Raw genomic sequence first — 27731 nt, forward strand, 5'->3', positions numbered from 1 at the left:
TATGGACAAAACTTACCTAAATCTGTAGAGACAGAAAGGTTAGTGGTTGCCGAGTGGTTGGGGAGTGGCAGCTAATGGGCACAGGGGCTCCTTTTTAGGGTCATGACAATGTTCTGAAATTAAGTCGTGGTGATGTTTGTGCTTCTCTGAACACATTAGAAACTGCTGAATTTTACATTTTAAGTACGTGAGTTGCATGTGAATTATATTTGTTACAAAATCCACTATGACATCATAGCAGTTCTGCATGAATTTTTCTTTGCTTGTTATGTGTCCATCAACTAGTTTTTCCTTCCCTCTAGTATTTTATGTTCAAGTATTGACAACTCTGACACACCTTACTACTTCTTCCAGTTATAGAACATTCAAGTGGCATTTTGAGTGGAATTTGTAACAGTGACAGGTGTGATGACTACAGAACTTTGCTGTCCCTCCCTTTCAGGGGACAACATGTCTGTGTGAGAAGGGTACTTGCACAGCGCTGGGGGGAAGCAGAAAGTTGTTGGAGGTGTATGGAAAGTGGATACGGCAGAAAGGTGTGCATGAGTGATGAGTAGCCGAAGGGGTGGTCTGTGCTGGTTACTTACTGTATCTCAGCCCCAAAGCCACTCCACTTTCTGTTCTGTGAGGCTATTGCTGGACTGCTGAAAACTACATTTCCCAGACTCTCTAGCCAGCGGGCTTCTTGTTAAGGTTGACCTGCTAGTAGGGGCTGGCTGAGGGGGACTGGGAAGTGAAAGAAGGGAAGGGTCTTTGTTCTACTCTCCAAAACCAGCTATCAGTAGCGGACACTTAGCTCCAGCATGGACCATTTTTGCACCTACCTTCTTAGAAGTTCCAGCACCAGCTGCTACGAATCCAACCCTTCCCCCCAGTGCATATCAAAAATCCAAGTGCTGGTCTCATGGGGATCTTCCCTGTAGGTTTCTGGCCAGCTTCCAAGATGACCCCCAGGGATCCATTCCAGTCCTGCTATTAGTGGCTGTGTCTGCTCCCACGCTGAATCGGGGTTGCCCAGTGTGACCAATGGAATATGGTGGAAGTGATGCTGTGGGCTCCTGAGACTAGGTCACAAAAGGCAGTGGAACTTCCAGTGTGCTCCCTTGGGATGCTCACTCTAGAGGGTGCTGTGAAGGTGCTCATGGAGCTCTACGGAGAGGAGCCCGAAGCCTCAGCAGCCAGTGCCAACCTGCAGCCATATGAATGAGCCACATCCAAGGGCCCTTGGAAGTGGACCTTCTGGCTCCAGCCACTCCCTCAAAGGAGTGAAGGCCCAGGCAATATCTGACCACAACCTTGGGAGAGACCCCAGACCAGAGCCACCCAACCAACCTCAAGAGAAACCTCAAACAAGAACCACCCATCAATCTCAGGACAAACTCCAAACCAGAACCATCCACCCAACCTCAGGAGAGATCCCAGGCTAAAACCACCTACCCACGCTGCTCCCAAATTCTGGACAGAGACATCGAGAGCCGTGAGCAATCACTGTTATTTTAAGCCACCAGGTCTGAAGGGTGATTAGTTGTATTACATCAGATAATTACCGTCACCTCCTCTTTCTTTAAATGCCGCCAAAGGGTGGCAGCTGCTTCCTGCAGTTCATCATCTCCAGGTTACCTCAGCATCCACTGTTTCAACAGCTGTGTGAAAGTTCCCTAATTAAATGCCCTATATTTGAAATAACTAGTGTGGTTTGTTTTCCTGATTGAACCCTTTAAGTTTTAGAAAGAAGAAAACATGGAATGAAAGCATTCCTTGGTATTTCCCCCTGCTCTTCCCCCTCCCAAACCCGGCTCTGGGGAAGTAAGTCTTCACTCATCCCGATGGGCCACCACCCCTGCTCTTGCCCTCTGCATCCTCTGCCCACCCCCCCATTTATGTCTTCCCACCAGGCCTCTAGTCACGAAGCTCCTCTCCTGTCCTATTCCCTCTGGGCCCCCAGACGCACATTGCTACGCAGGATCTGGGTGGGGGGAGCACGGAATTGAGTTTATTGTTCTGAGTCTGGGTTTTGTTCCTTCGACATCAAGATTCCTGGATGGAGGTGACTGTCCCACCTCCCTGAGTCGCAGTCCCATGGGCCTGTTTGGATTTTTTCCAGGTTCAAGTGCACTGAGAAGGCTTCACAGTTTTAATACTTCCTAGATGCTCAACTGAGGCAAAGTGACAAAATGGCCCCCCCACCCCACCCGCCAAAAAAATAAAACCCCAAGCTCCCAGCAGCTGCTGCTGCAGCCGTATGAAAAAATAATACAAACTCTTCTTAAAAAATAGATTACACAGAAAGAACCCAGAGGACAGAGGGACATGGGGAGAGGCAGGGGCTGCTCCAGCCACTGGTAGGGAGCCTCGGAGAGAGGCCCAGGAGGGGACGCTGAGATGAACTTCGGGGGGCTGCGATGCTGGTGGACCCCACCTCGTCTGCTCTGCCCAACCTCCCTCTGTGGCTCCTTCCAGCAGCTCGGGCCCAGGGAACTGCCCTTCACCCTGAGGCCTGGTACCTGCTTCTCACTAAAGTGGCTTCAATAAAGAAACAAAAAGACCCGAAGCAGGAAGGGCTGCTGCCCAGACGGCAGGGATGTGCCTCTATCGGAGCAGACCTCTCTCTGCTTGGGGGTTTGGATAGTTATCGATACCTGCTACTACCTAGGCACCCCTGGGGGTGACAGGCCCCAGACTCCCTTATGGCTCCTGGGAACACGGCCTCTCCCTTGACACACACCCTCCTGTGTACCCAGCTGTGACAGGGCACAGTCTAAAGCTGCCCTCCAGCCAGGCCTGGGAGGAGTTGCAGACAGGTGGAGGGTGTGCAGGACAGCCCGGGTGGCAGGGGGTGGGGTGGGGCACAACTCACGTGGGCCCTCCAGCTCATGCAAGGAGAAGCAAGAGGGGGCAGCCCCACCGAGACAGAGGTAAGGCGGGGTGAGGTGATGGTGTATGTGCAGCCAGACCGGCTCTGGGGCCAGGGGCAGAGACGGGGTAAGGGCCATGGCCCACAGGGGAGGAGGCAAGTCAGGGCCTGGTACCGGGGAGGGGTCTGGGTGCCCGCTGCCTGCTGAGGGCTCCACACCCAGCTACCTCCTACACAGGAATCTAGTGCAGGGTGGATTTCCCACAGTGGGGATGGGGGCTTCTGGGTGGGCTGGGATCAGTCAGGGACCTCAGGGTGGGCAGGCAGTCCACTTTCACCACGCCGGTAGGTCTCCCAGAAGCCCCTGTCTAGCTGCTCCAGCTGTGAGCCCAGTGGCAGGTGGCCGGCCAAGTGCATTCGGAGGGTCTCCAGCCATTGCTCCAGCTTCACGAAGGAGGGCCTGGGGTGACAGGTGAGGGGAGAGGGACGGTGGGTTCTGGCTTTGCAGGGGACTGGCCCACCCCCAAGGCTGCCCAGGTTAAGCCCCACCCCACTCACCTCTTCTCGGGATCCAGATCACAGCAGCGCACGGTAATGGGGAAGAAGCTCGGGGGACAGTTTGGGGGACAGTAGCGGTCCAGGAAGCCTCGCACATTGAGGCCGAAGTCCATGGTGCGGGGAAGATAGTCGGGGTCGGCGTTCACCCGCCCGATGATCTGTCCCGCACAGGGCAAGCAGTTACCCAGGGGCCCTTGGGGCTGGGCGCCACCCAGGGGGGTTTGTAAGCAGGTCACACTGGGCCTGGATGCAAATTGCTGTGGGCAGCCCAGTTCCCAGGAGCCTCCCTGGCTTGAGAGGCCTGCGCACTTCCAGCCTGCAGCCTGGGAGGGTGGGGAGTGGAGAGGAGCCACTGGGCCTGATGCCAACTGCTGCCCACCCTGGGACTTACCTCACACAGAACGATTCCAAAGGAAAACACATCCACCTTCTCATCATAGCTTCGGCCTAGACAGAGAGACTGATGGTTACTGGGTGAGGCAGGGCCAGGAAGGTGAGCTGGCAGGGGGCACTGGGCCAGGGACTGGCCAGCCTCGTGGATGCCCAGGCCAGCAGGTCAGATGCTCTGTCCCTAGCCCCACCAGGTCTGAGCAAACTGTTGTGGGGTGAGGACAAGAGCCCTGGGCAAGGGGTTCCAGGCCCAGCTCAGGCACTGACAAGCTGTATGACTCTAGACAAGTCACAAACTTCATGGTGGCCCTGAAAGATAACCACACCAGACCCCTGGCACCTGCGAGTGTTATTTCATTGGAAATACGGTCTTTGCAGATATGATGAAGGATCTTGAGATGAGATAATCCTGGATTATCTAGGCAAGCCCTAAATGCCATCACAAGTGTCCTTATAGGAAAGACAGAAGAGCCCTGACTTGTGTGGCTCGTGGGCTGGGCGTCATCCCGCAAAGTGAAGTCTGACACTTCAATTCCTGGTCAGGGCACATGCTTGGGTTTCAGATTCAGTTCCCCAGTCAGGGCGCCTACGAGAGGCAGCTGATCAATGCTTCTCTCTTACATCGACGTTTCCCTCCCTTCCCCTCTCTGTAAGAATAAATACATAAAATCTTCTTAAAAAGAGAGAGAGACGGAAGAGAAGGCACACAGCAGAGGAGCCAGTGGCCACGGGAAGATGGAAGCAGAGATTAGAACGATGTGGCCAAAAGCCTGAGAATCCCAAGGCGGGGGCTAGAAGCAGCGCAGGATGAACCCTCCCCCACAGTCGGCAGCGGGTGCAGCTCTACCTCTGCCTCCCAGAACTTTACATAAAAGAGTACATTTCCTTTGTTTTAAGCCACCCACTTGGTGGTGATTTGCTACAGCAGCCTCAGGAACTGATATGGACTCTTTAAGCCTCAGTTTCCTCATCTGTAAAATGGGAAGAAAACCATCTAATTCACGATGTTTAATACAGCCACTTGTTTATTGAATGTTGCCCAGTTTATAACTTTAATCCTCATGCCACCCCTTCAAGATAGGGGCTGTTAGCCTCATTTTACAGATGAAGTTATTTGGGGGGCTGTGTTAGCTTCGGTCAGAGCTGGCGCTGAGATGACCCTGTGTTGGCACGTCACCTGCCTGTGGAGGGGCTTTATAACCCACGGTCTAGGCATACATAGGACCACTGTGTAACAGGCCTGATTAAAAAAAGAAAGGGAGTGGGGTGGGGGTGAGAGGGTGAGAGAGAGAGAGAGAGAGTGAGAATAACGGTCCCCAGTGATGTCACATCCTGAGCCCTGGAATCCGTAAATATGCGGCCTTATATGGGACTGTGCAGGTGTGACTAAGGTAAGGATCTTGAGATGGAGAGATTACCTTGGATTATTGGGGTGAGCCCTGTGTAATCACAAAGGTCCTTATGAAAGAGGGAGGAGGGTCAGAGTTAAGGAGAGAGATGGGACACTGGACACAGATGTCAGAGAGAAGATGCCAGGCTGCTAGCCTTGCGGAGGAAAGGGCCACCACCCGAGGAAGGAGGCGGCCTCTAGAAGCTGGAAAAAGGAACAGATCCTCCCCTAGAGCCTTCAGAAGGAAGTAGCCTTGCTGACACCTAACTGTAGCCCGGTGAGACTGCTGTTGGACTCCTGATCTCCAGAACCACACAATGATTGGGGTTTTTTTAGGTCAAGTGTGTGGTAATTTGTTACACCAGCAATAGGAAACTCATATAGGACTTGAAGTGGAAGTGGAGGGGCCAGGGAGGCCAGGGGTCAGGTGGCTGAAGATCTGCCTGGGATCCCTGGGTCCCTGGGGCATTTGACAGGTGGGGCCGCCCACTCACCGTTGATCATCTCGGGTGCCATCCAGTACGGGTTGCCTACCACTGTGTAACGCTTTTTTCGGTCTGGTTTCTTGAGGCTTCGCAGGTCCTGGGGCTGAGTCTTCTCATCCACCATGAGCCGCGCCAACCCAAAGTCAGCCACCACCACGGTCTTGTTCTGGGGTGATGAGGAAGCAGGGCCACACTGAGCATGCTCCTGCCCCCCCCCCCCCACCAGCTACCTGCTCCTAGCCCGGACCCCACACCAACCCACAGCCAGCCAGAGAACACACCTCTGACACCTGGGGGCCTGCCGAGGGGGTGGCAACCCCGCTGCTCAGAGGGGCTCAGGTGCAGAGTGAGGACCCCTTCCTTCCCCAAACCCCTCTGCTCTTTGTGAATGGAGCTTCCCAAAGCTTCAGCAAACAGCAGTGTGGCCCCACTCCCCTATTTATTATTTATCTCTTAATTCTCCAACAACCTGGTACATGCTACCTTACAGATGAGGTGACTCAGGCCCTGAGAGGTTAAGAAAGTTGCCCAAGGCCACCCAGCTGGCCAGGGACAGGACTGGGATTCAAAAACCCAGGACTCTGGAGCCCCTGGCTCTACTGTGTCAGGTGTGGTGGAGCCCCTCCCGGGGCCTGGGCCAGAACCCTGGCAGAGTTGGGGTGCTGACTGCTATGTCTACCTACAAGGTGGGAAAATCAGGGACAGAGCCTTTGAGAGACGAGGGACAGGCAGGGAGGCCCAGGGAACAGTGTCAAGTCAGGGGGCTGGGGAGGTCCTCTGAGTACCCCACAGCCCAGCCTCTTAAGCTTGGTGCCTGGGGCCCTGGAATTCTGGGCCCTATTTGCCAGCTCCAGGATGGGCCACTGTTAGTGGACACTGACGAGTGGGCACAGAGCGGCTGAGGTGGCAGGGCCCCAGGCAGGTGGCAGTTAGGGCCAGGCTCACTCTGAAGGGAGGAACCCTGTGTCACCTTTGGGTGTGACACAGATGTGGATAGTCACCTAGAAAGGACTCTACAGAGACGGCGAATGGGAGGGGGGAGGCATTTGTGGCCCACACCCACGTCAATGGGGCCTCAGGGCTCCATCTCCTCAGGGGTAATACCAGGTGGGAGGTTAGCTGAGGGGTCTTGACCTGGGGTCCCCAGACTCCTGGGCAGTGGTTCTTGAACGCCAGGGTCCACCAGGATTGTCCAAGTGCTGGTTCCTGCCCCATTCTTTTCAGAAGGCCTGAGGTGGGTGCGGGGAGGGGGTCTCCGGACTGTGCACTTTCAATGAGTCTCCCAGGACTTAATGGTACAAGGTCTGCAGACTCCGCTATGGGAAGCAGCTCCAGGGAAAGCAGCCAGGGGGACCGCTGCATTCTCAGAGGCCCCAAACTGGCAGCCAAGGTTTTGGTTGTGCACGGATGCATTCTGGGGACAGAAGGGCTCACGACTCTCATCGGATTCTCAAAGGATGGGCCATGCTGTGGGATCAAGGCTGTGACAGATGACCCTGTCCTCACCCTGCCCAGAGCACTGGCTGGAACTTGCAGTGACGCCCATTGCCAGCAGGGGCAGCCTAAGCAGGCTCCTTGGGAGGCCTACGGAGTGGATCCAGCCTCACCCACCTCTCTGTGCTTACTGGCCACTGCTTCCCACAGCCCATCGGATCCCAGAGGGCTGAGACCCCACTTGACAGTGAGCAACTCGAGGCTCCCTGACCGCCATACCGCCGGGCCTTTGCCTGTCGCACTCCCACCATCGGAAACACTCTTCCCGCACTGAATTCACTGGGCAAACACCTTCCTGGAGACCCTCCTCTTCCTGGGCTGGGTCTCACCCTGCCTGGAGTGCAGTGGGTCATGTCCCCCAGCAAATTCACGTCCGCCCAGAACCTCCGTGTGAACTTATTTGGAAATAGAGTCTTTGCAGATACAATTAGTTAGGATGAGGTTGCATGGGATCGGCGGGGGGAGGGGGGGTGGCGCCCTCAATCCAATGTCCTTATGAGAAGAGGACACACAGACACGCAGGGGGAAGAAGGCCACGTGACGATGGAGGCAGACTGCAGTGATGCAGCTACAGCCAAAGGACGCCAAGCAGTGACAGCAGCTGCCAGAAGCTACTCTCTCCAGGAGCCTCTGGAGGGGACCAGCCCCGTCAACACCTTGATTTTGGACCTCCGGCTTCCTGAACCCTGAGAACATGTTTCTGTTACTTTACAGCACCCAGCCTGCGGTACTGTGTTCTGGCAGCCCCAGAAACCTCTCCAGCTGGGCATGGTCAGTCCTCCCTCCTCTTCTTTCTGAAATCGCCTGTGGTGGTTTCACTCCAGACTCCCTGCCCCCACTGCCCCCCACTTAAGTATGTCCCCCCAAGCCTCTTTCAGAAAGCCTGCCCTGACCACCCCAGCCCATGCGCCCAGGCCTGACTGTAGGCCCACAGCTGTGGGTGCTGCCCAAGGCAGGCCTGGCCACTCTGCCATGGCTGTTCTCGGTGAATGCCACACTCCTGGTCCTCTACGGTCTACACATCAGCTTCTCCTTTGCTGACGTGTCAGACCCTCCTACAACCTGCAGGTCAGAGGCTCAGAGAGCTCCAGCCACACTGCAAGCGAGGTCTGTTTGCCTCCTGCCCTTGAGCTGCTTCCCCACGGGCCTAACTGGAGTGGAGGCATCTACCCAGGGCTGTTCAGAGAAGGCCTCGAGGCCAGGAGTGCAGTGTGCAGGGCTCCTGTTGCCCACCCTCCAGGCCCAGCTGCTCACCTCGCGGACCAGGCAGTTGTGGGAGTTGAGGTCCCGGTGGATGATGTTCATGGAATGGAGGTAGGCCTGGGGGTGGGGGCACGGAGGTCAGGAGGCAGTGCGCTGAAGGACCCCAGCCCTGGCCCCCAGAGCCTCCCACCTCCCCTCCCACTCAGGCCAGCTAGGGGTGCTCTTCCCACTCTCCATTCAAGCCCCTCTGCCCACTCTCAAAGCTTCCTTGTGGTTTCCATTTCTAAATTCCTTGTGGAATTTTAGGTTAGCAGAGGGTAAGTGTTTATAAGTGGGGTGGGGTCACCCAGCCCAGACCCCTAAGTTCGAACCAGAGCCTACTCACCATCCCTGAAGCAATATCCTTGGCAAAGCTCACTCTCTGACTCCATGGGTACTGGCTGTCCTGGGGGGTGGGGGTGGAGAAACAATGGCCAGGAGGGGCCAACGAGGCCACCGTGGCAGGACAAATGGGTGAGAGGGAAGCAGGAGTGGCGAATGTCCTGCAGGATCCGAAAACCCCTACTCTCTTCTGCACCCACACCCGTTCCTTCTCAGGGGTGGGGGGTAAGTAATTCCAAACAGTTTTCTAACAGACTGACTTCAAACAGTAAAGGGGGGCCGTGGGGTGGGGAATACTTCTCTCTAGTTCCTGACCACCACCTCTGAGAAAAAAAGCTTTTTTATCTTACACAACATCCCATTCTTTAAAATTTAAAAAAAATCTGAAGCTACTTTCTTGGACCATCAGAGATAGGCGGGCCCAGTGGGGTCACCTGCGGAACGCCAGCCACGCACTCAGGAGCGAAGGGATTTGGGCTCCAGTCATGCGGGGAACACTGTCTCTCGCCGAGTCCCCTAGGAGACCTCCAGCAGGAGGTGAGGCCACGAGAGCTAATTAAAGACTCGGGGTGCAGTTAGGGAACCGGAGCCGGTGCAGCGCTGCGTTTCTGAGTAGTACCCGACCCCAGAGTCCCTCTGAGGAGTTATGTGTTAGGAGCCCACAGGAGCGACACTTGGGCAACGCCAGGCAATTCAGTCGAGGGGTGAGGAACCCGCGGCGGGTGTGGGAGGCGGATGGGATCTCGAGGTGTGGGGGTGACGCTGAGAGGGCCCTAGTACTGGGTCCCAGGGTCACTGCCAGCAGCACGAGCACGCTAGACGCGCCTCTCCAAGCACTCTGTTTCTAAAGATGGCTCTGTAATTTTTTAAAAGAAAGTTCTGAATTTTATGGAACGTGGCGAACAGTGCAAATTGTTTGGTTTCACTGGAAGCAAAACAAAGGCCCACTATGAAGAGTAACGGGAGGGGCCTCTCCTCAGGTGTTTGACCCGTGGCAGGTGTGGCTGCGTCAGGCCTGTGGCCCCGAAGGGAAGCTAATTCGAGACAACCTGTGTGTCCCTCAGCAACGCTGCCACCCTTCTCTGGGCCCCAGCTTTTCCCCAGCTTCAGATGGAGTCAGTGTGGCCCTACTGGATTCCTCCAAATCAGGCTTTGGAGGGTCTCTGAGACCAGAGGCTGACCCCACCGAAGAGCGCCGGGGCCCAGAGGGGAGGTGCCTGGCACAGGGCAGCCCAGCACTCACCATGCTCTTGATGATGCCTCGGAGGGTGCCCCCCTTGATGTACTCGGTGATGAAATTGAGCCTCTTGTCCTTGTAGAGCACCCCGATGAACTTGAGCACATTGGGGTGCTCCAGGCATCGCATGACCTTGACCTGGTAGAGAGCAAACAGGCTGGGCCCGGGGCTGTGCCCATATCTCCTTCTCCCTCCACTGTCCCAGAGGCCACAGACAGTGCCAGCGATGGACGAGCCTCCCCGCCCCCTGGGGCTCCTGTCAGTGGGTCACCCGATGGTCACTGTGTTCTTTGTTCAAGCTGCTCAGACCCCCAGGGGTGGCCCTGTCCTTCCCGCCCTTCTGGCAGATACTCTCTTCTTTCAATATGTGAGTTGAGTGTCCTGTCCTCTGCCACCCCCTCTCAATGGGGGAAAGGGGTGGGGACCACAGCATGTTCCAGATGTCTGGTGAAGAGGATGTGGCAGTGACACTCACTGACCTCCTTGAGAAATGTCCTCTGTGTCTCCTCGTCGAACCGGATCAGCTCCTTCATCACCATCACCTCACCTGTCTCCCGGTGTGTCACCTGCATGGGGACACCGAGGCATGGAGACAGACAGACAAGGCTCTGCTCTGAGCCCGACTTGTCGGAGGCCCTGTCCCTACCCCAGGACTGCCAGGGAGGTCAATAGTCAGCCTCAACATCTTCACAGACATTTCCTGGCCCTCAAGGGCAGAAGGCCTTAATACCTTTACAGATGAGGAAACTGAGGCCCAGAGGTTTCCTAGCAGGGCCCAAGGTCAGCCAGCTGGCAGGGAAGAGGGGTTGCTGGGAGCTTGGGCCCAGGACTGCCTGACCAGAGGCCAGCTCTTTCCTCCGCTCTGCTGGGCTGTCTCCAGCAGGGGGAATGTGGCTCTACCAGGGACTCCTCCCCTGGCAAGAGGACCAGGGACAACGGCTGGGGGCCAGGGCCAATCTCAACACAGGCATGTGGGTGGCCTTGCCTGGGCTTTTTGTATAATCCTGAACTTCTAGCCTAGTCACAGCCAGTGACATGAGAGCCAGGGAAGGGCTCATGTCTCAGCCAGGGAGAGTATGAGGGGGAAGCAGCCGCAAGCCCCAAGTGGGCTGGCATCAAGCTCAGTACGAGGCCTTCAGGGTCTGGTTGGGCTGCCCTCTCATCCCCCACCTTCCAACAACCTCCTCCATATGAGGTTCTGGGTCTATCTGGAGTAGGTCCCCTCCCTGTCACTAGCTCAGGGAGGCCTAGGTGGAGGTGAGTACTGGCCAGGAAGTCTGGAGCCCCTTCCACGTGGATTCCTACAGGCATTGGTGGGAGGAGGCAGAACTGAGACCCCCGCTCCCACTCCCGGCCCACCCCTGCCTGGCATGCCTTCTACCTTGATGGCCTGGCCGAAGCAGCCCTTGCCCAGCACCTCCCCGTGGATGAGGTCCGATGGCCGGAAGATGCGGTGTGGCCGGCAGACCACGCGGAGGGACTCAGAGCGCCCCAGGTCCTTGCGCTGGGAGGCAGGGGAGCCCAGCGAGCCGGCACCTGGAGACCTGTCGATGCTGCAGCTCCTCCTGGGGGACACACACACAAGCCCAGTGCCACAGGGGCAGGGGGACACCTGGCTGAGGCCCCCAGGGGCGGCCAGGCCTCAGCCTGCCCCTTTCCTTTTGCTTGTCATGCTCCTCTCTCTGTCAGTCTATACACAGGTGCCTGGCCTGAGAGGGGAGCACAGGGCAGCTCTCCCGGGGCGGTCACAGGCTTTCGCCCCATCCTGATGGCCCCCCCTGCTTGGCCTTCCTGTTTGAGGCCCACTATTGTTCAGGTGCCCTTGATAGGAATGTTTATCCTTGGGTTTCCCTGCTTGGTGGCCCTGGGTCAGACACTTCTGTCTCCCAGCATTTGGGTCCTGGGTACAGAAGCAGATGACCTGCTTAGGAAGCCCATAACCCTACCATATAGGTGGCCCTATAGGGTGGCATGAGCTCCAGACAAACACAGATGGGGAGAAAATGTGTAACTTCAACATCACTGTTTCTTAGAGTAAAGGCTGTCCCCCCAGACAGTGTCTTCGTCCCCCACCCCAAGTCTTCACCAGGAGTCCTGAGCAGGCCCACAGTGAGTGGAGTGAGGACCAGGCTGCTTCTAGGTTTCTTCCTCAAGTCCCCCAGCCCCCTGCAAGAGGGTACGGGGCACCCCCCACAGCTGGACCACCACAACAGCCCACTAGCTGACTCTGGGCTTGGGTGCCTTTCCACACAGGGGACCAGAGGAGTGGTCGCTGTGAAACACATCACTTTGCTGCAGTACCCTGAGGGTGGACAGCGTCAAAGACTCCTGCCACTTTGAAAGCCCTGCAATTAGCTTCTACTTGGAAGCCACTCCTCCCAAACCACACCCAAGGCTCCCATCATCCTGAGTTAATAATCCCCAGTTCTGGAGCTGCTTCCACCTGTTTTCCCATTTCTCATCACCCTTCCTTCCTCTTGCATAGTCCCTAGCACCTTCTGCTGGCCTGCCTTTTTGCAGGGCTGACTACCTCATGGACTGAGCACCTGAAGGGTGGGGATCAGGCCCCATCCCAAGGCCCAGTATCAGTGAAAGTACCTAGATACGCCAAGGTGCAGGGTGGACTTACAGGACAGGTTTCTGCCGGGCAGAGCTGCCTGCTTCTCCGCTGGGAGTGTGAGCTGGGGAGACCAGGGGGCTGGGTTCAGGCCCCGCCACATGGCCCAGTGTGTCGTGGGGGTCATGCTCAAGAGTCAGCTGGAGAAGGCGGCTGGTTTCCTGGATCAGCAGATCAATCTGGGGAGAACAGGTGTGTGGACAGGTGAGCCCCAGGTAGTAAGGGGCAGTATGGAAGGCACTGCCCTATATCCTGCTCACCAGACTCAGGGCCCATACCTCATCCAGGGGCACGTTCCGAATGGGTGTGCCATTGATTTCCAGGATCCGGTCTCCAACATGAATGGAATTCTTCACATCTGGACTCATGCAGCCTGGGTCCACTCTGTGGGCACAGAGCAGTGGTCAGACCCTTGGCCCCCTGCCTGCCCCCTACAGCCCTGAAGGAAACCAAAGCAAAGGGATCAGGCTGGGGTGAGGGGCAGATGATTCTATCTTGCGTGATCAGTAGGTGTCTAGAACCCAGAGTTCTGGTCCGGTGGGAAGAATTCTGTAATGAATCACCGACATCTGCTCTGTGATGCTGGGGAAAGGTGGCACAGCCCTACATGCTCAGGGGCTCCCGTTCAACAGAGCATTGTCTCTGCCACGGAGGGACTTCCAGGGATGCTTGGGGCAAACAAATGCCACGAGTCCTAAAAGGATCTGGACCCACTGGCTTCCTTCCTGACTCCCAAACGTGCCCTGAGAGAGGCGGTGCAGGCTCCCGTTCCCCCAGAATCAGCGGGAAGGAGCTCGCGGTCGGCCCTGAGCCACAGTTGCAGAGCGGTGCCCTCGATTGGTGGGCCACAAGCTAACTCACGGAATGGCCAGTTTGCCAAATCTAATTGCTTCTTTTAACTCTTTGGTGTTAATCATCTGGTTTCCCTTTGTCTTCCTAAAAGCTTTTTAAAGAATATTCACTTTGCCTCTGCCCTGAGATGGGGAAGGGCTGGGGGACAGGACAGAGGAGACTGACGGCTTTAGGGAAAACAGATTCGTAAAAAATTTTCATTATAAAGAGCATATTCTCAGATGGGGGAGCTCTTCCTCACACTGGAAAGCCAGGTAGTAAATGCAGAAGGAAGAACAGAGTTAGGAAATCACCATTTTGTAGCCACTGTGGTAATAATTGATACAGATAAGAATCATCTGTGGATGCTAGCACCATTTGGTGACAGGTCCTTGGGGAACAGGATATTTACAAAGGCGAACCCCATAAATGACTGACTGATTACATTGCAAAGGGAAAAAATGCCCTTCACAGCAGAGAGGAGCATTTGCAGTTCGTCCAGGAATCGAAGCTGACATCCCCGGGAAAGGGCACGCTTTACCGACACCACGTGCGCGACGCACGGAAATGGATGCAGCATCGCTTGCGCCGTGTCCAGCCCAAATGCACAATAACCTAAGTCTAACACAGGAAACATCAGACAGAGGGACACTCCGCTTACCAACCGACCCGCACTCTTCATAAACACCATGAAGGACCATGAAAAGCTGAGGAACTGTCACAAATTAAAAGAGACCGAAGGGACTTGAGGACCCAGTGAAATGCGGGGTCATGAACTGGATCCCGGATCCAGGAAACTAATAAAGGACAGAACTGAGAAACTGGCAACGTCTGAGAATGGGCTGTGCGTTGCATACAAGTACTGTATCAATGTTAAGTTTCCTAAATGTCATGATTACATGTAAGATACAACTGATAATCATGTAAGAGAATGCTCTTGTTTTTTGGAGAATGTCTGAAGTTTTTTGGGTTTTTTGCGGGGTGGGGTGGGGTGGGAAGGGTCAATGATATCTGCAACTTGTTCCCAAATGATTTAGTAATAACAACGTGCACATATGTGTATATACAAATACAAACAGTATGTGTGATACACATACATAAATGTAGAGGGAGACACTCACATACCCCCCAAATGTGGCAAAAAATTAAAATCGGTGGACCTAGGGGGAAGGGCTTATAGGCATTCAATATACTTATTATTTTGGCAAGTTTTCTGTGAATTTCAAAATAAAAAGTTGAAAAAAACCGTGAATATATTTCCATTGTTTTTTCCTAAAAATATATATATTACTTAGATTCCCTATCTCCTCTCCCTCAGTCTCCTGTTAAGGCAACAGAGGGTGGGGTCACAGATAAATTAAACTTTCTTTAAAATGCTACTACAAACAAAATGAAAAGTGGTTAACTAAGACTGGCTTAAAACAAGTAAATCCAGTTAGCAGCCTTTGGGCAACCTGGGAGCTTCTGAGAAGGGGGCGGCTCTCTGCAGAAATTGGAAAACAGATGTTAGCTAGAAAGAATGCTCGGCCAGAAAGGGAGACAGGGGGGAGGTGCTGCTGGCTCTTCATTTCTAAAATTCTGCCTGGTTGTCAGGCACCAGCTGGTCTGGGAGTCTCCCCATCGCTCTCACCAGTCTGTCTGCTTACTTGTGCGTGTGAGGCAGCTGCTGGCCTGGCTGATGCTCAAGGTGGGGGGTGGGGATGAAGAGTCTAGCCGACAGCATCTTCCTTCCCAGTACCATCTTCACTTCTTATCAACTCTGAGGCACGAATGTGAGAAAGTTCACTGAATCCAATGGCAGCTGGCTCTTGGTTCTCATGTCCAGGCATTTAAATGTCCAGACATGGGAGACATTTTAAAACTACTTTTCAAGGAGTCAGTAAAAGCCTTGGACAAATCTTGGAAGGCTCCAAAGTGTCCAACTTCCTCATTGTTCAAATATCCCAAAGGCCAGAGTAGACAAGGGAGCGGCTCACCGTCACCGGGCTGGCTCCCTCATCTTCATTCCTTCTGGCGTCTCAGACCTTTCCTACCTCCTTCAGAATTTTCTTTGGGCACGATCTGCTTGTACTAAATCTTGGTTTGTCTGTTTTGTCTGCCTTAACATGTTCTTGACACTCATTCTTGAAGGATATTTTCAAATATAGAATTCTAGGTTGATGGTTATTTTTTGCTGAATGCATTAAATACATCACTGATTTCTTGCTTAGATGGTTTCTGTTGAGAAATCGGCTGTCAGTCCAATTGTCCTTTTCTGAAGGCAACTTGTCTTTTTTCTATGGCCTTTGAAGGTCTTTTCTTTTGCCTTTGGTGTACTGGTTTCACTACATAGGTGATCCATGGGTGGATTTCTTTTTATTTTGCTGTTTGGGATTTACTGGGCTGGTGTCTGTGGATTTGTGTCTTGTATGAGTTCTGGGAAGTTCGCAGCCGTTACATCTCCACAGAGCGCCTCTCTCCCGTTAGTTCTCTCTTCTTCTGGGATTCCAGATAGGTGACTCGCTCCTCTCACTGTCCTCCACGTGCCTTACCCTCTCTTTCACGGTTTTCATCATTTTGGGTCTCTGCTTCTCCCTTCCCCTGTTCTAAACCCTACTCTACTGTTAAATGCTTGCATTAATGTTTTCATTTTAATAATCACATACTTCATTTCTAGGGGTTATATTTAGTTCCTTTACAAACGTATTAACTCCTTATTCATTTTTGAAGTATCTTTTTTATTAAAACATATTGAGCATAATTATTTTACATTGTTTTGGATAATCCCCACACTGGGAGGTTTTATAGGTCTGGTTCTGCTTCCTGCTGTTTCTTCCGACTTTCGGTCACAATGCCTCGGTGCAGTGATTTCGGACTGAATCGCTCATCATCCTTGGCACATTTATCTAAGTCAATTCAATGAAGCCCGGCAGTGGCTCTCCTCAGAAAGGATCTACATCTGATTCTGTCAGGGCTTGGGAGCACTACCAGGTTGGGGAGCACTACCAGCTGGGGAGCACTTTCAACTTTTACAATTTTGACTAAAGGTTTTTTGAACCGCCCAGATACATGAATTTGGCTCGCGATCCCAAATTTATGAATTGTTAGACTCCCTTTTCCCTTCCATTCAGGTTCAAACCAGTTTATTTTACAGTTCTCAGAGTGGGGTGCTGATGGGAGGTATTATTTCTCATTCACCTCCTCACCTTGAGAACCCTTTTAGGGTCCAAGCTTAATGGGGGAGGGGACAGTTCTCTTATTAGATTAGCTTCCTTAGCAGGTTGAGGCTTTGAGAGACCCAGTCATGAAAGGACTTGAAAATTAAAGCTTAAGTTCACCCAATTTAGATTTGCCCTAAAGGGTGGCTACCTTTAGTATTCTGCTGATGGCCCTGGGCTTCCTCCTTCACTTATTCCTGACCTGGTTACTTTTCTTTCTTTTTGGATCATGCATGGATTAAAGAAAGTATTTTAAAATACAGGGTCCAGCACATATAACATTCCTTTTTTAATTCCAAAATCATAAGCATGTAATTCTATAACATAACAATATCACACTCAAGCACATCATATGACATTTAAGTGAAATGTTCAAATTAAAACTGTAAATTATTACACCCACATTATTACCCTACCAACCACACTCAAGTAGGCCTTACTCCGCCGGACGCTGTGTCTTATCTAGCATTTGTAATGGTTTTTAGAGGAACCGGGCATCTGGTATAGCGGGCTGTGAGAACTGGGCTCTATCTGGACCTAGGTGCTACCTGTTTTCAGAGCCCCCAGCCCCAGAGTCGGCTACACATCTAAAGCATCCACGGCTACAGCCACGCCAGCTGCGGCCCCGGCCGGCCAGCCACTCACCCTTGGACGCGGACGGTGTGGGAGTGCTCCGTGCCACAACCCGGCGGGCCATGAGGGGGGTCGATGGAGACTGAGAGGCCACGTTTGCCATGAGCTGAGGCTGGGATGGATACTAGGGTAACTGTGTGGGGCAGGTGAGAGCCGGGGGAGTCAGGCAGGATCTGCTCGATGACGGGGGTCACCACGGTCTGGTAGTAGCAGTGCCCACTGCAAGAGCCACAGGCAGCAGAGACCCAAAGAGTGGGAAGAAAAGAGCATCAGCGGTCACCAGCATCACCACTCCCCACTCCCAAGTCCCAGGCTCCCCCCGCTGGCTTCCCATGGGAGGAGGAGGGGCTTGGCTGCCTGGCGGGACTGGGAGCAGAATCTCTGCGTGCACAGCCCTGCCCTTGGCCCTCTCTGGTGCTCCATCATTCTGGGTTTGTCCGCTCTCTTGTCATGTTGTAAGCTGACCAGAAAAAGGCCGGGGGTTAAATCCGGTTTTGGAGTAAGTCATTAGAAGTCCATTTGGGACCAAGCCATGCTGCCCTCGGATCCAGTCTTATCAGTGTTATAGAATAAAAATTTCTCTGGTCTTTATCCCTGGTTTCTGGGAAAGAGGCCCTAAATCCTTGGAATAAGAGTGCCTTTGCTTTTCCTGAGCCCTAGGACCACACCTGAGTTTATGCTAACGAGATGATTTAGGATGATTTAGGCACCAGAAAGACTGCCCCATGTGATTAGAAGGGCTTTGACCCAGTCCAACCTCCAAGGAGGGGAGGGGATTTGGGGATGGAGTCCAGTCACATGCCCGCTCATTCAATCACTTCTGCCTACATAATGAAACCTCAATACAAAACTCTGGTGATGCGGGCGGGGGGGGGGGGGGGGGGTGGCGGAGAAGGATCACATGTCCTGATTCCATGGGGAGAATGCATAGACCCTCTGATTTCAGGACCCTCTCAGACCTTGCCCTGTGCGTCTCTTCATCTGGCTGGTGCTGACTTGTACCCTTCAAAAAAATGGAATCCTAATTATACTACTTTCCAGAGTTCATTGAGTCATTTTGTGAATTAGCAAACCTGAAGCTTGGGTTTGTGGGAATCCTTGTTGTAACCAGCTGGTCTGAGGTGGGAGTGCGCTGAAGACCCCTGAACTTGCCTGAAGTGAGGGTGGTCTTTTTGGGGACTGGGCCCTAAACTCGTAGGGTCGATGGCTGGTGCCGGAATTGCACTGCATGCAGTAATGCACCTATGAGAAAGCTGACGTCTGAGGCTTTCACAGTGTGACTCTGATACCACATTTCCCAGTCCCTTCTACAGAGCACTTTGATGAATGGCTGCCCCACTCAGGCAGGGAAAGGCCCCAGCGTGGGAGACCTGCGATACAGGTGGACGCGGCAGACGCAGAGAGGGGCCAGGGCACTCACCAGTACAGCTTGGAGTGTTCCACCAGTGTGTAGGTGTCCCCGTCACCAATGAAGGTCCCGCATGTGAGGCAGATGAAGCACTCAGGGTGATATTTCAGCTCCCCGGCCACCTGGCAGAGGGGTGGAGGGACAACCCAACTTAACAGCCCCTTGAGCCCCCATACCTCCTCCTCTCGGCCTTCTCTCAGAAGGGTAGCCCCCACTGACTTCAGGGCCCTGGCTGGCCAGCTGCTGAGCTCTTGGACAGAGCTGGCTCTAAAGATAGGAGGCCGAGGGACACAGATAGACAAACACATTAAGAAGGCATGGGGGAGTTAGAGACCCAGTGAAAAGAACAATGAGAGAGGTGATGGGAGAGAGATCTGGAGTAGAGAAACCTGTGAGGACATGGACACACACGCACACACACCAGGTGAGGTGTGACAGACAGGCAGGGGCGCTCACCATGACCAGCCCTTTGGTGATGTGTTCCGAGCACCCGTGGCAAGACTCGCCATAGCGGGCCCAATAGTCCTTCTTGCAGAAGAGCTGCCCATCCTTCTCATAGTACTGGTGTGAGAGGGAGGCACTGCATTCACAACACCTGGATGGAAGAGGAGTGGGCTCAGCATGGCCCACTGCACCCCTCCCAGACAGCTGGGTCTTGCCACAGTCTACAGGAGCCTTTATGAGAATTAGAGAAGAGTGTGCTGTCTGGGCAGAGGCAGCCTGCCCCAGAGCACAGGGCTTAGCAAGTGGAGTCGGGGGTGGATTCAGCCCCATCTGGCACCTTGGCCAGAAGCCTCTGTGCAGCGCACGGCCCGCACAACCACGGACAGCAGTTCTGCACCCAGAGGATGTGGCTACCTGCTAGCCCCAGGTGGGCGGTGCTCCTCAGCTGAGCCCCCACTCCTTGTCATGTAAGGAAGATAGCCCAGAGAGGGCAAGAGGTCACCAGTCAGGTGAAGGGGGGAATGGAACCAGAGAGCCCAGGACTGAGGTGGTGGGCCTAAACAAACCATGGGCCCCACTTCTCTAGTCTGGTCAGCTTCCTCTCCCTGTGCCTCTCCCCCCCGCCCCAGCAATGTGGAGGCAGCTTGAGCCCACTGACATATACATGAAAGTGACCTGCTGGAGGCCTTCCCATTGTCTTGGTTAAATTTACTTAATACTCACAGGCAGATGAGCTTCAGAGCGTCTAAACTGCCCTAGGTCATGCAGGAGTTCAGCTCAGCAGAGACCTGTCAGTATCCATTAAGACAGGGGGTCTGCTGGTTTCCTGGCCCCCAGACAGCCCTCCAGTTGCTGCCAGTCACAACAAGGGACTAAAGGGCAGCGCAGCATAGCCCCTCCCTCCACCTCAACCAGAGCCGTAGTCCCCTCACCTGCCTTCAGAAAAGTAGTCGTGCTATATGGAGAAAGCTGGCATGTGTGGGACCACCAGGACACGGTTCCCTTGCCCCCTCACCAGGAGCTACCGGGGAGGCCTAACTGGTGGGGCCCCTGAAGGGCAAATGGGGGAGGAAAGATGTGCTGGCTTCTTAGTGTCACCCCACAGGCCTGGAGCTAGACCCACATGCCTGGCTTCTTTCCGTCCAAGTGTCCATCCCAGTGGGTGGGCACCAACAGCCCAACTACATCAGGATGAGCAAATGCAGAAACGTGGATCCCGTGGGCCCTCAGAGGCATGTTTTCAAGAGCCTGATCCAGGGCTCCAAAGGCCGGAGTACACAGCATGCAGAGAATCCATCCGGCTCTGCTGCTCTTTGGGCCCTCTGGGTAATGTGAGAAGGTCACACAGGGACAGAAGGACCTGGGCTCAGTAGGAAAACAATCCAGAAGAGAGGGGACAGGAAAGACTGGGACCTGAGTGAGACAGTCCCACCCCCCAGAGAACCCTCCACTCTATGCAGAGTGCTTTCACTGACTGCTCCTTAATTAGGAAACTGGGGATGAGGAGGGAGAGGAAAGCAGGCAAGAGTGCTGGTGGGACACTGTCCCTTTAAGAGGATCCAGCCAGTTCCCTATTGTCTGGGAGCCTGAAGCGGGGGAGGGGACAGGTTGGTGTGGGGGCATGGCAAGGGCAGGGAAGGCACAAAATGCCTGAGTTCAGGAGCTGGTGTGAGGGGGTGAGGGTGGTGCCCAGAATGGAAGTCTGGTGCAGTCACCCTATGAGCGAGTGCCTCCGGAGACTGCCCTGGGATGTGAGAGGAGGCAGCGGAAGAAGCAGCTGGACCAGAGCCATGATGTCATCCGCACCCCTCCACCCCCAACCCTTCCTGCCCTGGGCCCCACAGGGGGCGGGCATCTCACTCCTGGGTGATGAGGGGGGGCAGGTCTGCAAAGAGGCGGTGTACTGGGAGGTCCCCCACGCCCTGTGCTGATCAGTGATTCACTTCAGCCTTCCTCCGACCAGACCAGACACATCTCGTCACGGGAGTGTCACCACAGGAGTCTCCCCCTCACTCTCCAGCTGCCAGGATGCAGGAAGACCAGGGTGGGGATGGGGGGAGGGGTCCTGCCTCTGCTCTTCTCCTGCCTGCAAACTCCTACTCCTTTACAAATGCTCATCACTGCAACAGCCCTGGAAGACCCCAAGCTGACTCACCCAAGGGCTCTGTGAATGCAATCGAAACCTGGTCACTGTTTTCCCTCAAGCCTGCTCAGAGGCCTCGCTAGGTGTCCCCCACCCCCCACCAGACTGCACAGCCAGCCTTTGTTGGCCCACCAGTCTTTGCCATTAGCCTGCAGGGGCTCTGAGGTCCCAGGCCAGGCATCCACAAACACCGAACTCCAAAGAGAACAAAGTGGTTCCTGCCAGAGAGGCCTGCTGTATGCACTCCATCTGCAGCAGTTTCCACCCCCCAGCATCCTCAGAGCTGCTCCAGGGCACCCCAGTTGGGCCTCTAACTCAGAGAGGGCACAGGGGACCTCCATCTCAGACAGGGGATCTAGCCCAGGCTCATGCAGCAGCCGGGTGGCTGGCACTTGTGGTCTCAGTGACCTTTGCTGATGGAAGGCACCCGGAGCCCCTGACCCTGTCCATCCCTTCACCCCTTAGGTCCACATCCAGCCAGAAGTCAGAGGAGGCAGGTAGGGCAGGCTGGCCTGGCTCTAAGGGGTGTCCTATTCACGCCCCCGCCCACACAAGGTATGTCAAGAGAGGAGTGCCAGGCACTAAGGGTGTACAGAGACAGCCCAGGGCCAAACGGAGAGGAAGTCCTAAAGGACAGTTGTGTGTCTGCCCCATACAGGGTACCCATCTCTGAGAGCAGAAGACAAGGCCAGGCGCAGGAAGCAGGGAAGGCACGCGAGGCCTGGGCTGAGAGGCAGAGGCAATCTCCGCAATGACAGGTCCATCCCTTCCAGGGGTGCCCTTTACCCAGGGCCACATTCCTGGACATCAGAGGCGAAGGAAGAGGCGAAGGAAGGAGGACCAGCTCACAGAGAGACTGCACCAGAAAGGCCAGAAGCTCCAGTGGTGGCCTGCTTCCCCTCGATAGGACAACAGTGACCAGGAGTTTCAGTTCTCTTGCCCCACGGCCTGGACCCAGGTCGGCCTGTCCCACAGTTCCCTCTAGCTCCAGCCCTCACACCAGGGGGGCCCTTCCTGAGGCCTGGGACAGGTAGGGAAGAGGCTTTCCACTTACTTGGCCCTTCTAAGGAAGCACCGTCTTCTCAGAGGTGAGGCTAGCATCCTTTGCAGTTCCCCACAGCAGGGGCTCTGGGGGCCAATGGGGAGCACAGGGGCAGGGGTGGGCCCACAGACTGGCTGCTTCCCCATCCTACTCCAGGCACTCAGGATTGGAGGATGCGGAGGGTGGGGCCAGTGTGGCCACCCACATGGGAGGAGAATGCAGCAATGTGGGTGCAGGAGGACTTGGTCTGAGCCCGCAACAGGAAGCAGTTGAAGGCCTTACGCCGCCGGGGCTCTAGTGCAGGCCGGGAAGCTGTGGCAGACACTCTGCCCTTAGCCCTACACCTTGCAGAAGGCACCCTCCATGCTCCTCAGCGTCTACTTTGACAAAGGCACTGGGGGCTCAGGGCTCTCTGGTGACAGGGACAAACTCAAAGGTAGCTGCTTCTTCTGGTGCTGCCCCCAAGAGAACAGAGGCCGACTTTCCTGGACAGTCTGTCCTCCTTATCTGAAAGGTCCTCCAAAGAGGAGGAGGCTGTGCTCTGGCCCAGGCTCAGACCCACAGTGTCAGCTGTGTGCTCACCCCTCCTCGCCCAGGGCCAGCCCACCCAGCCTCCAGGGAGGTGTTACCAGAGCTACAGCAGCAGCAGTGCAAGAGCTCATGCGCAGCAGGCTGCTGGGAAGGGACCTCCCAAAGGCAGCAGCTGGGCTAAAGGAAAGCTTGGACCACTCTGGTCCTGGCCATAACGTTCCGGGAGGAGTGCCTAGAACAGAGAAAGGGGGGCCCCTGGGGTGACAATGACCCCTAGTGTTAATTCCAGAGGCATCCCGTGTGCTCACAATTATCCCACTGCAAGGCCTCAAAGCCCAGGGGCTGGTGCCAGCCCTACTTCCTGGCACGGAGATGCTTCCAAGGAGAAACCAAGCAGACTCCGGGGCCTTGGGCATCCCACGGAGGGCCAGAATGGCTGCCTATTTACCATGGGACCAGACAGACAGTGACTCCATGTAAACTGCTTTTCCTAATAGTCACAGACATGCCAGGGGCTGTTGAGAGAACCACACCACAGGTCAGAACGCTCGCGTACGCCACACTGTGGCCCTGTGCCTCTTCACACCACGGAGAGCCCAAACATGCCTTCTTCCACACCCGCACCAGGGGCCTCACCCCTCCCCTGGAAGTGCAGGCAGGGAACCTTCAAAGCTAGGTTCGATGCACCCTGTCCCACTACTTTACTGTACTCCTGGCCCTCCCCCATGTCTCCCAAGGCACCATCTCCCTCCCCACCCAAGGCACAGGGGGCTCTAAAGTTCTTACTCTGATTTCTCTTGGTCCCCCCCCCCGCCCCCCGATCTTCCCAACCATCTCAGTGCCAGCCCGAGGTAGGCTCTTCTTCTCTGGCCTTCTCACCTCAGACTGACCTCAGACCATCTCGGCCAGCTCTGGGCTGGGCACTGCCACCCTGGATAGTCCACTGCACCTCCAATTCAACAGGGACAGGGCACAACTCACCACCAACCCAGACGTAACTCCATCAAAACCAACAGGCCACTGCCCTTCCCAGCACCACAGTAAAAATAAGACCACTTTAAATTCAGCCCCCGCCAGTCACCCGTTCCCAGCCCTTCCCTAAGGCCCCTTATCTCTTCAACTCTGCAGTGATTTGGAATGAGACAGACATAAGTTCAAGTCCCGTCTCTAGCTGTTGCAACTTTTAGTAAGTTACTTTATTTCTTTGAGCCCCCATTTCTCATGTACTGTACAAGCTGGGCAAGGAATGGTACTTCATTCGGTTATGTCGAAGGTTTAATGAGATGACATTAAAAGAGTGCTCAGTAAGTAGTGGCTAATTATGACTAAAACTTGCCAAACACTGTCCCTTCTATACCTGCAGTTCTCTCCACTCTTAGGCACTGTCGTGGGTCAGACGTTGAGTACAGATCTCTGAACTACAGTGATGGCCCCTTCCCTGCCAAGTTACCACCTGCCACTGGGATGGCCCTCTTCAATAGCACTTTCGCCCACGTCCCTCCCTTGCTTTCTGCTTTTTGAATCCCTTTGCTGGCTCCCCACTGACCTCAAGAGGTCCTTATCATGGCATTTAGGGACCTTCACAAATCAATCCCAACTCTACCTCCTCAATACAACCCTCAACTCAATCTGCTCCAACCAAATGAGCTTTTCCCGTCCCCTCAGCTGCCCACGCTGTCCCACCTCCCCGCCGCACACACCGTTTTCTCTACCTGCTGAGAAGCCCCTGCCTCCCTGAAGACCTCCTTCTGAACACCTGCCTGGGAACCCCTGGGCACGGTGCCTGCCTCTCTCGTGGTCTCCCTAGCCAGCGGTGTGGGTGCTGTGTGTTCATTTCACTCACTGGCTGTGTGACTTTGGTCAAAAGAATTAACCTGTATCTCCATTAATGGGGATAACGCAATACCCGACTATACACAGTCCTTACCAGTGCCTGGTCCTTACTAAATTATAGAAAAAATTAGATATTATTGTTAAAAAAGAAAAGAAAAAAAACTTTGTTGGAGGTCCCCACTGACTAAAATAAACTCCATCAGCTGGGGTTGATACCCTGACCCCAGCTGAGCCTCCCAACCTTCCTACCTCTGCAATGTATTTCCACCTGAACTCTGCTGTTCACTGACTGAGCCAGGCCCTTTGCACCTGCTGGGTCCTCTGCCTGGAATTCCTTCCCATGTGGGAAATCTCTGTGACACCAACGCTGGCTCTAGAGCCAACTCTAAGGTCCCCCGGACCCTGCTTCTAATTATGGTCCCATTGGGTTGCTGGATCACCTTTGGGTCCCAAGTGCTCAGCCACAGCCTGACCCTTCTCTTCAACACTTGCGAATTGGTGGCTGGGCTATGCACACTGGACTATGCAGCTTCACAACTAGCGTGGGGCCCAGGGAAGGAGGCCTAGCTTTCCCCAAGGCTGGGTTTCTCTACCTTCCTCCTCTGGAGCATCAGCACACAGAAGGCAAGTGCTGCTCTCACCCTCCTCTCTCTGCCTAGGTGCCTGCAGGCCCTGGTAACACTGGTGGAAAGGCAGGTTTTTCTCCCCTCTTTTCTTTAGAGGTCTAGAATGTCAAAACAGAGAGACCTTTAGGGATCTTCTAGTCCGAATACCTGTTTTACAGATGGGGAAACTGAGGCTGAGGACTTGCTAGAAGTCAAGACACAGCACCGGGAAAATAGCCAGCTCTCCCAGATTCCTTGCCTAGTCTCTCGTCTCTGGCAGGCCTTGCTTAGGGCACCCCAACTTACCTGAAGCAGTCTGCGTGCCAGTCAGCGTTCAGGGCCTGGAGGTACTGGCCATCATAGATCCTCTGGCCGCAGCTCGCACACACAGGCAACTCGCTTCCTGCAGGGGTGGAAAGGGAGCCAGGAACCATTCTTAGCGGAGTCCCAGCTTGGTGTCGGCCCAGCCTGCCCTGCCGACCCCACGTGCATGTGCACAAACCCCTGTGCACGCGCACACACACACACACACACACACACACAGCACCCAGGCTGGGCAGCCACTGTGCTGTGCAGAAGAAAGGAGCTAGGTCTGCGAGTCTTGCTGAGACCTTGGCTAAATTACCAAGTCTCTCTGGATCTCAATTTCCCTATCTCTAAACTGACTGTAAACTGAAGAGGAGGATCAGATGTCCACTCTCCAGGAACAGCATTCTTCAACTTGAGGTAAACAGGGAGAAAAAAAGCAGCAGGATTTAGAAATGAGGCAGTGGTGACATTCTTGTCACAGCTCCTTTCTTCCCCTGCCTGCCCAGGAAAAGGTACTAAGAGGACCCTTCAAGTCCAGGTAGGGAATGGAGAGGACTAGATTGGATTGGTCCATCTGGGTTGAAGTTCCTTGGAGAGGAAGGGCAGGAAGCCCAGGGGTGCCAGCCCCAAATGAACCTTGGCTACGTCCTGGCCTGACCAGGGGTGGGACTGCAGAGCTGGGCACTCCCAGACACCTGCTCCAGGGAGGCCTGGCACCTCCACAAGCTGCCCACTAGGCATGCTTAGTCATCCTTGGGGCCTGGCAGGACTGGAACTGGGTGGGCCCTGGAAGATCCCCTAGGCCACCCTTCCTCATTGTATAGATGGAGGGACTAAGACCTAGAGAGATTAAAGCTTGCTGGATCACACAGCAACCTCCCAGGACACCGCCTGCCCCTCCATGAGGACCCAGGGAAGCGCGATAGGGGCGATGGTGAGGTGGGCTCCTAGTGGAGGGCTGGCAGTAGCCCTGGTGGCGGGAAGGGCTGGCAGTTCTGGCTAGTCGGTACCAGGTGGGCCTATGTGATGGCGCAGTTGAGGAAGCCCAGGGAAGGAGACCTGACCCTGCTCTGGGCTGTGGAAGTTTTGGGGGTTCTGGTTTTCACACCCTAACTGTCGTGTAGTCCCAAGTCTTGAGCCCCAGTAAGGAGGAAGGGGCTGAAGAGGAGGCTGGGATGAGTCATCCTCCCAGCCAATAATGATGGCAGGCACCGGGTCTGCCACAGGGAAGAGTGGGTGGGGGCCCCCAGTATACTGCCAATGGCCCCCTAGAGGCTCCTCTAGGCTCTGCCCATTAGGCCCCTTCCCACCGGTACCGGAGTCCAACTATGCGGCCCCTAACTGTACAGACAGGGGAACTGAAGCGCGGAAGGTAGCGCCTGGCTCAAGGTCACGGAGCCAAGCAGGAGTGAGGCGGCGACTCGGACCCTGGGCTGCGGCTCCCCAGTCTTTCTTCCCAGGCCAGGTTAGAGACTGGATCAGGGGTGGCCCGAGGCAAGCCCGGGGTGGACAGAGCACGCGGATGAAGGCCGGGGCTGGGGGTGGAGGGCAGCGCGCCCGGGACTCCAATCGGGTGGTCGTCGGTCGGAGGCTAGGGGAAGGCGGGGAAGAAAGGCAGGAGGGGCTCTCTGCCTGCGGGAGGGCAGCCCACCGAGGGCCGAAGGGGGGGAACCGGGGAAGGGGGGGGAAGCCGGGGGTGGGGAGCGTGTCAGGGAGGGGCCTGCGGGCTTCGGAAGGTCCAGCTCATCCCCAAGGCGGGAGGGGCGCGGCCTCGCGGCAGACCCGGCCTCCGCAGCGGCAGGGCCCAGCCCCCTTTGTGCCCCCCACCGGCCCCCCGAGAAGGCGCCCCCGCCCGCCCGGTCCCCAGGTCGGCGCCCCGCCCCGGCCCGCGCCCGGCGCACCTTCCTCTCCCATACGTTCTTCCCTCCAGGTGCAACAAAGTAGCGTCAACCTCATGCACTCGGCGGGAGGCGGGGCCCGGCGGGGCTGGGGCTGGGGCTAGGGGCGGCCCGGGCCCCCGCGAGCTCGCCCGCAGCCACCGCCGGCCCGGGAGGCGGAGGCGGAGAGAGCTGGCCCAGCCGGGTGGGCTCGGGGCTTGCGGAGCCGCAGCCGCCTCTCTGACACCGGCTCGGGCACCGGCTCCGCG

General features: G+C 55.3%; 1 protein-coding gene across 3 annotated transcripts; it reads right to left on the bottom strand.

The window, feature by feature from the left end:
- Positions 1 to 1942: 1942 nt before the first annotated feature.
- On the bottom strand, positions 1943 to 27731 carry LIMK1 (LIM domain kinase 1). 3 transcript variants are annotated; one of them, XM_053930038.2, is made up of 16 exons: positions 27487 to 27731; positions 25583 to 25679; positions 19135 to 19273; positions 18691 to 18800; positions 17283 to 17489; positions 12888 to 12993; positions 12622 to 12788; positions 11374 to 11557; positions 10472 to 10558; positions 9999 to 10130; positions 8760 to 8819; positions 8426 to 8491; positions 5687 to 5843; positions 3804 to 3859; positions 3413 to 3570; positions 1943 to 3314 (listed from the first exon to the last, which is right to left on the bottom strand). In XM_053930038.2, the coding sequence occupies exons 1-16, from the start codon at positions 27539 to 27541 to the stop codon at positions 3152 to 3154; spliced, it is 1944 nt and encodes a 647-aa protein (XP_053786013.1). In that variant the 5' UTR covers positions 27542 to 27731; the 3' UTR covers positions 1943 to 3151. The 3 variants fall into 3 exon arrangements, with proteins under 3 accessions (XP_053786013.1, XP_053786024.1, XP_053786034.1); XM_053930049.2 differs by lacking the exons at positions 25583 to 25679; positions 27487 to 27731 and adding an exon at positions 22320 to 22468; XM_053930059.2 differs by lacking the exons at positions 25583 to 25679; positions 27487 to 27731 and adding an exon at positions 19846 to 19898.

The sequence above is a fragment of the Desmodus rotundus genome, chromosome 1 (assembly GCF_022682495.2).
Source record: "Desmodus rotundus isolate HL8 chromosome 1, HLdesRot8A.1, whole genome shotgun sequence".
Taxonomy (NCBI): domain Eukaryota; kingdom Metazoa; phylum Chordata; class Mammalia; order Chiroptera; family Phyllostomidae; genus Desmodus; species Desmodus rotundus.

Coding starts and splice junctions, on each gene's coding strand:
- LIMK1 (XM_053930038.2), bottom strand. CDS start 27,541: ATGAGGTTGACGCTACTTTGTTGCACCTGGAGGGAAGAACGTATGGGA. Junction 19,274..25,582: donor TGGCACGCAGACTGCTTCAG/GTAAGTTGGGGT, acceptor TCTTCCATCCAG/GTGTTGTGAATGCAGTGCCT. Junction 3,860..5,686: donor GGCACCCGAGATGATCAACG/GTGAGTGGGCGG, acceptor CTCTCTGTCTAG/GCCGAAGCTATGATGAGAAG.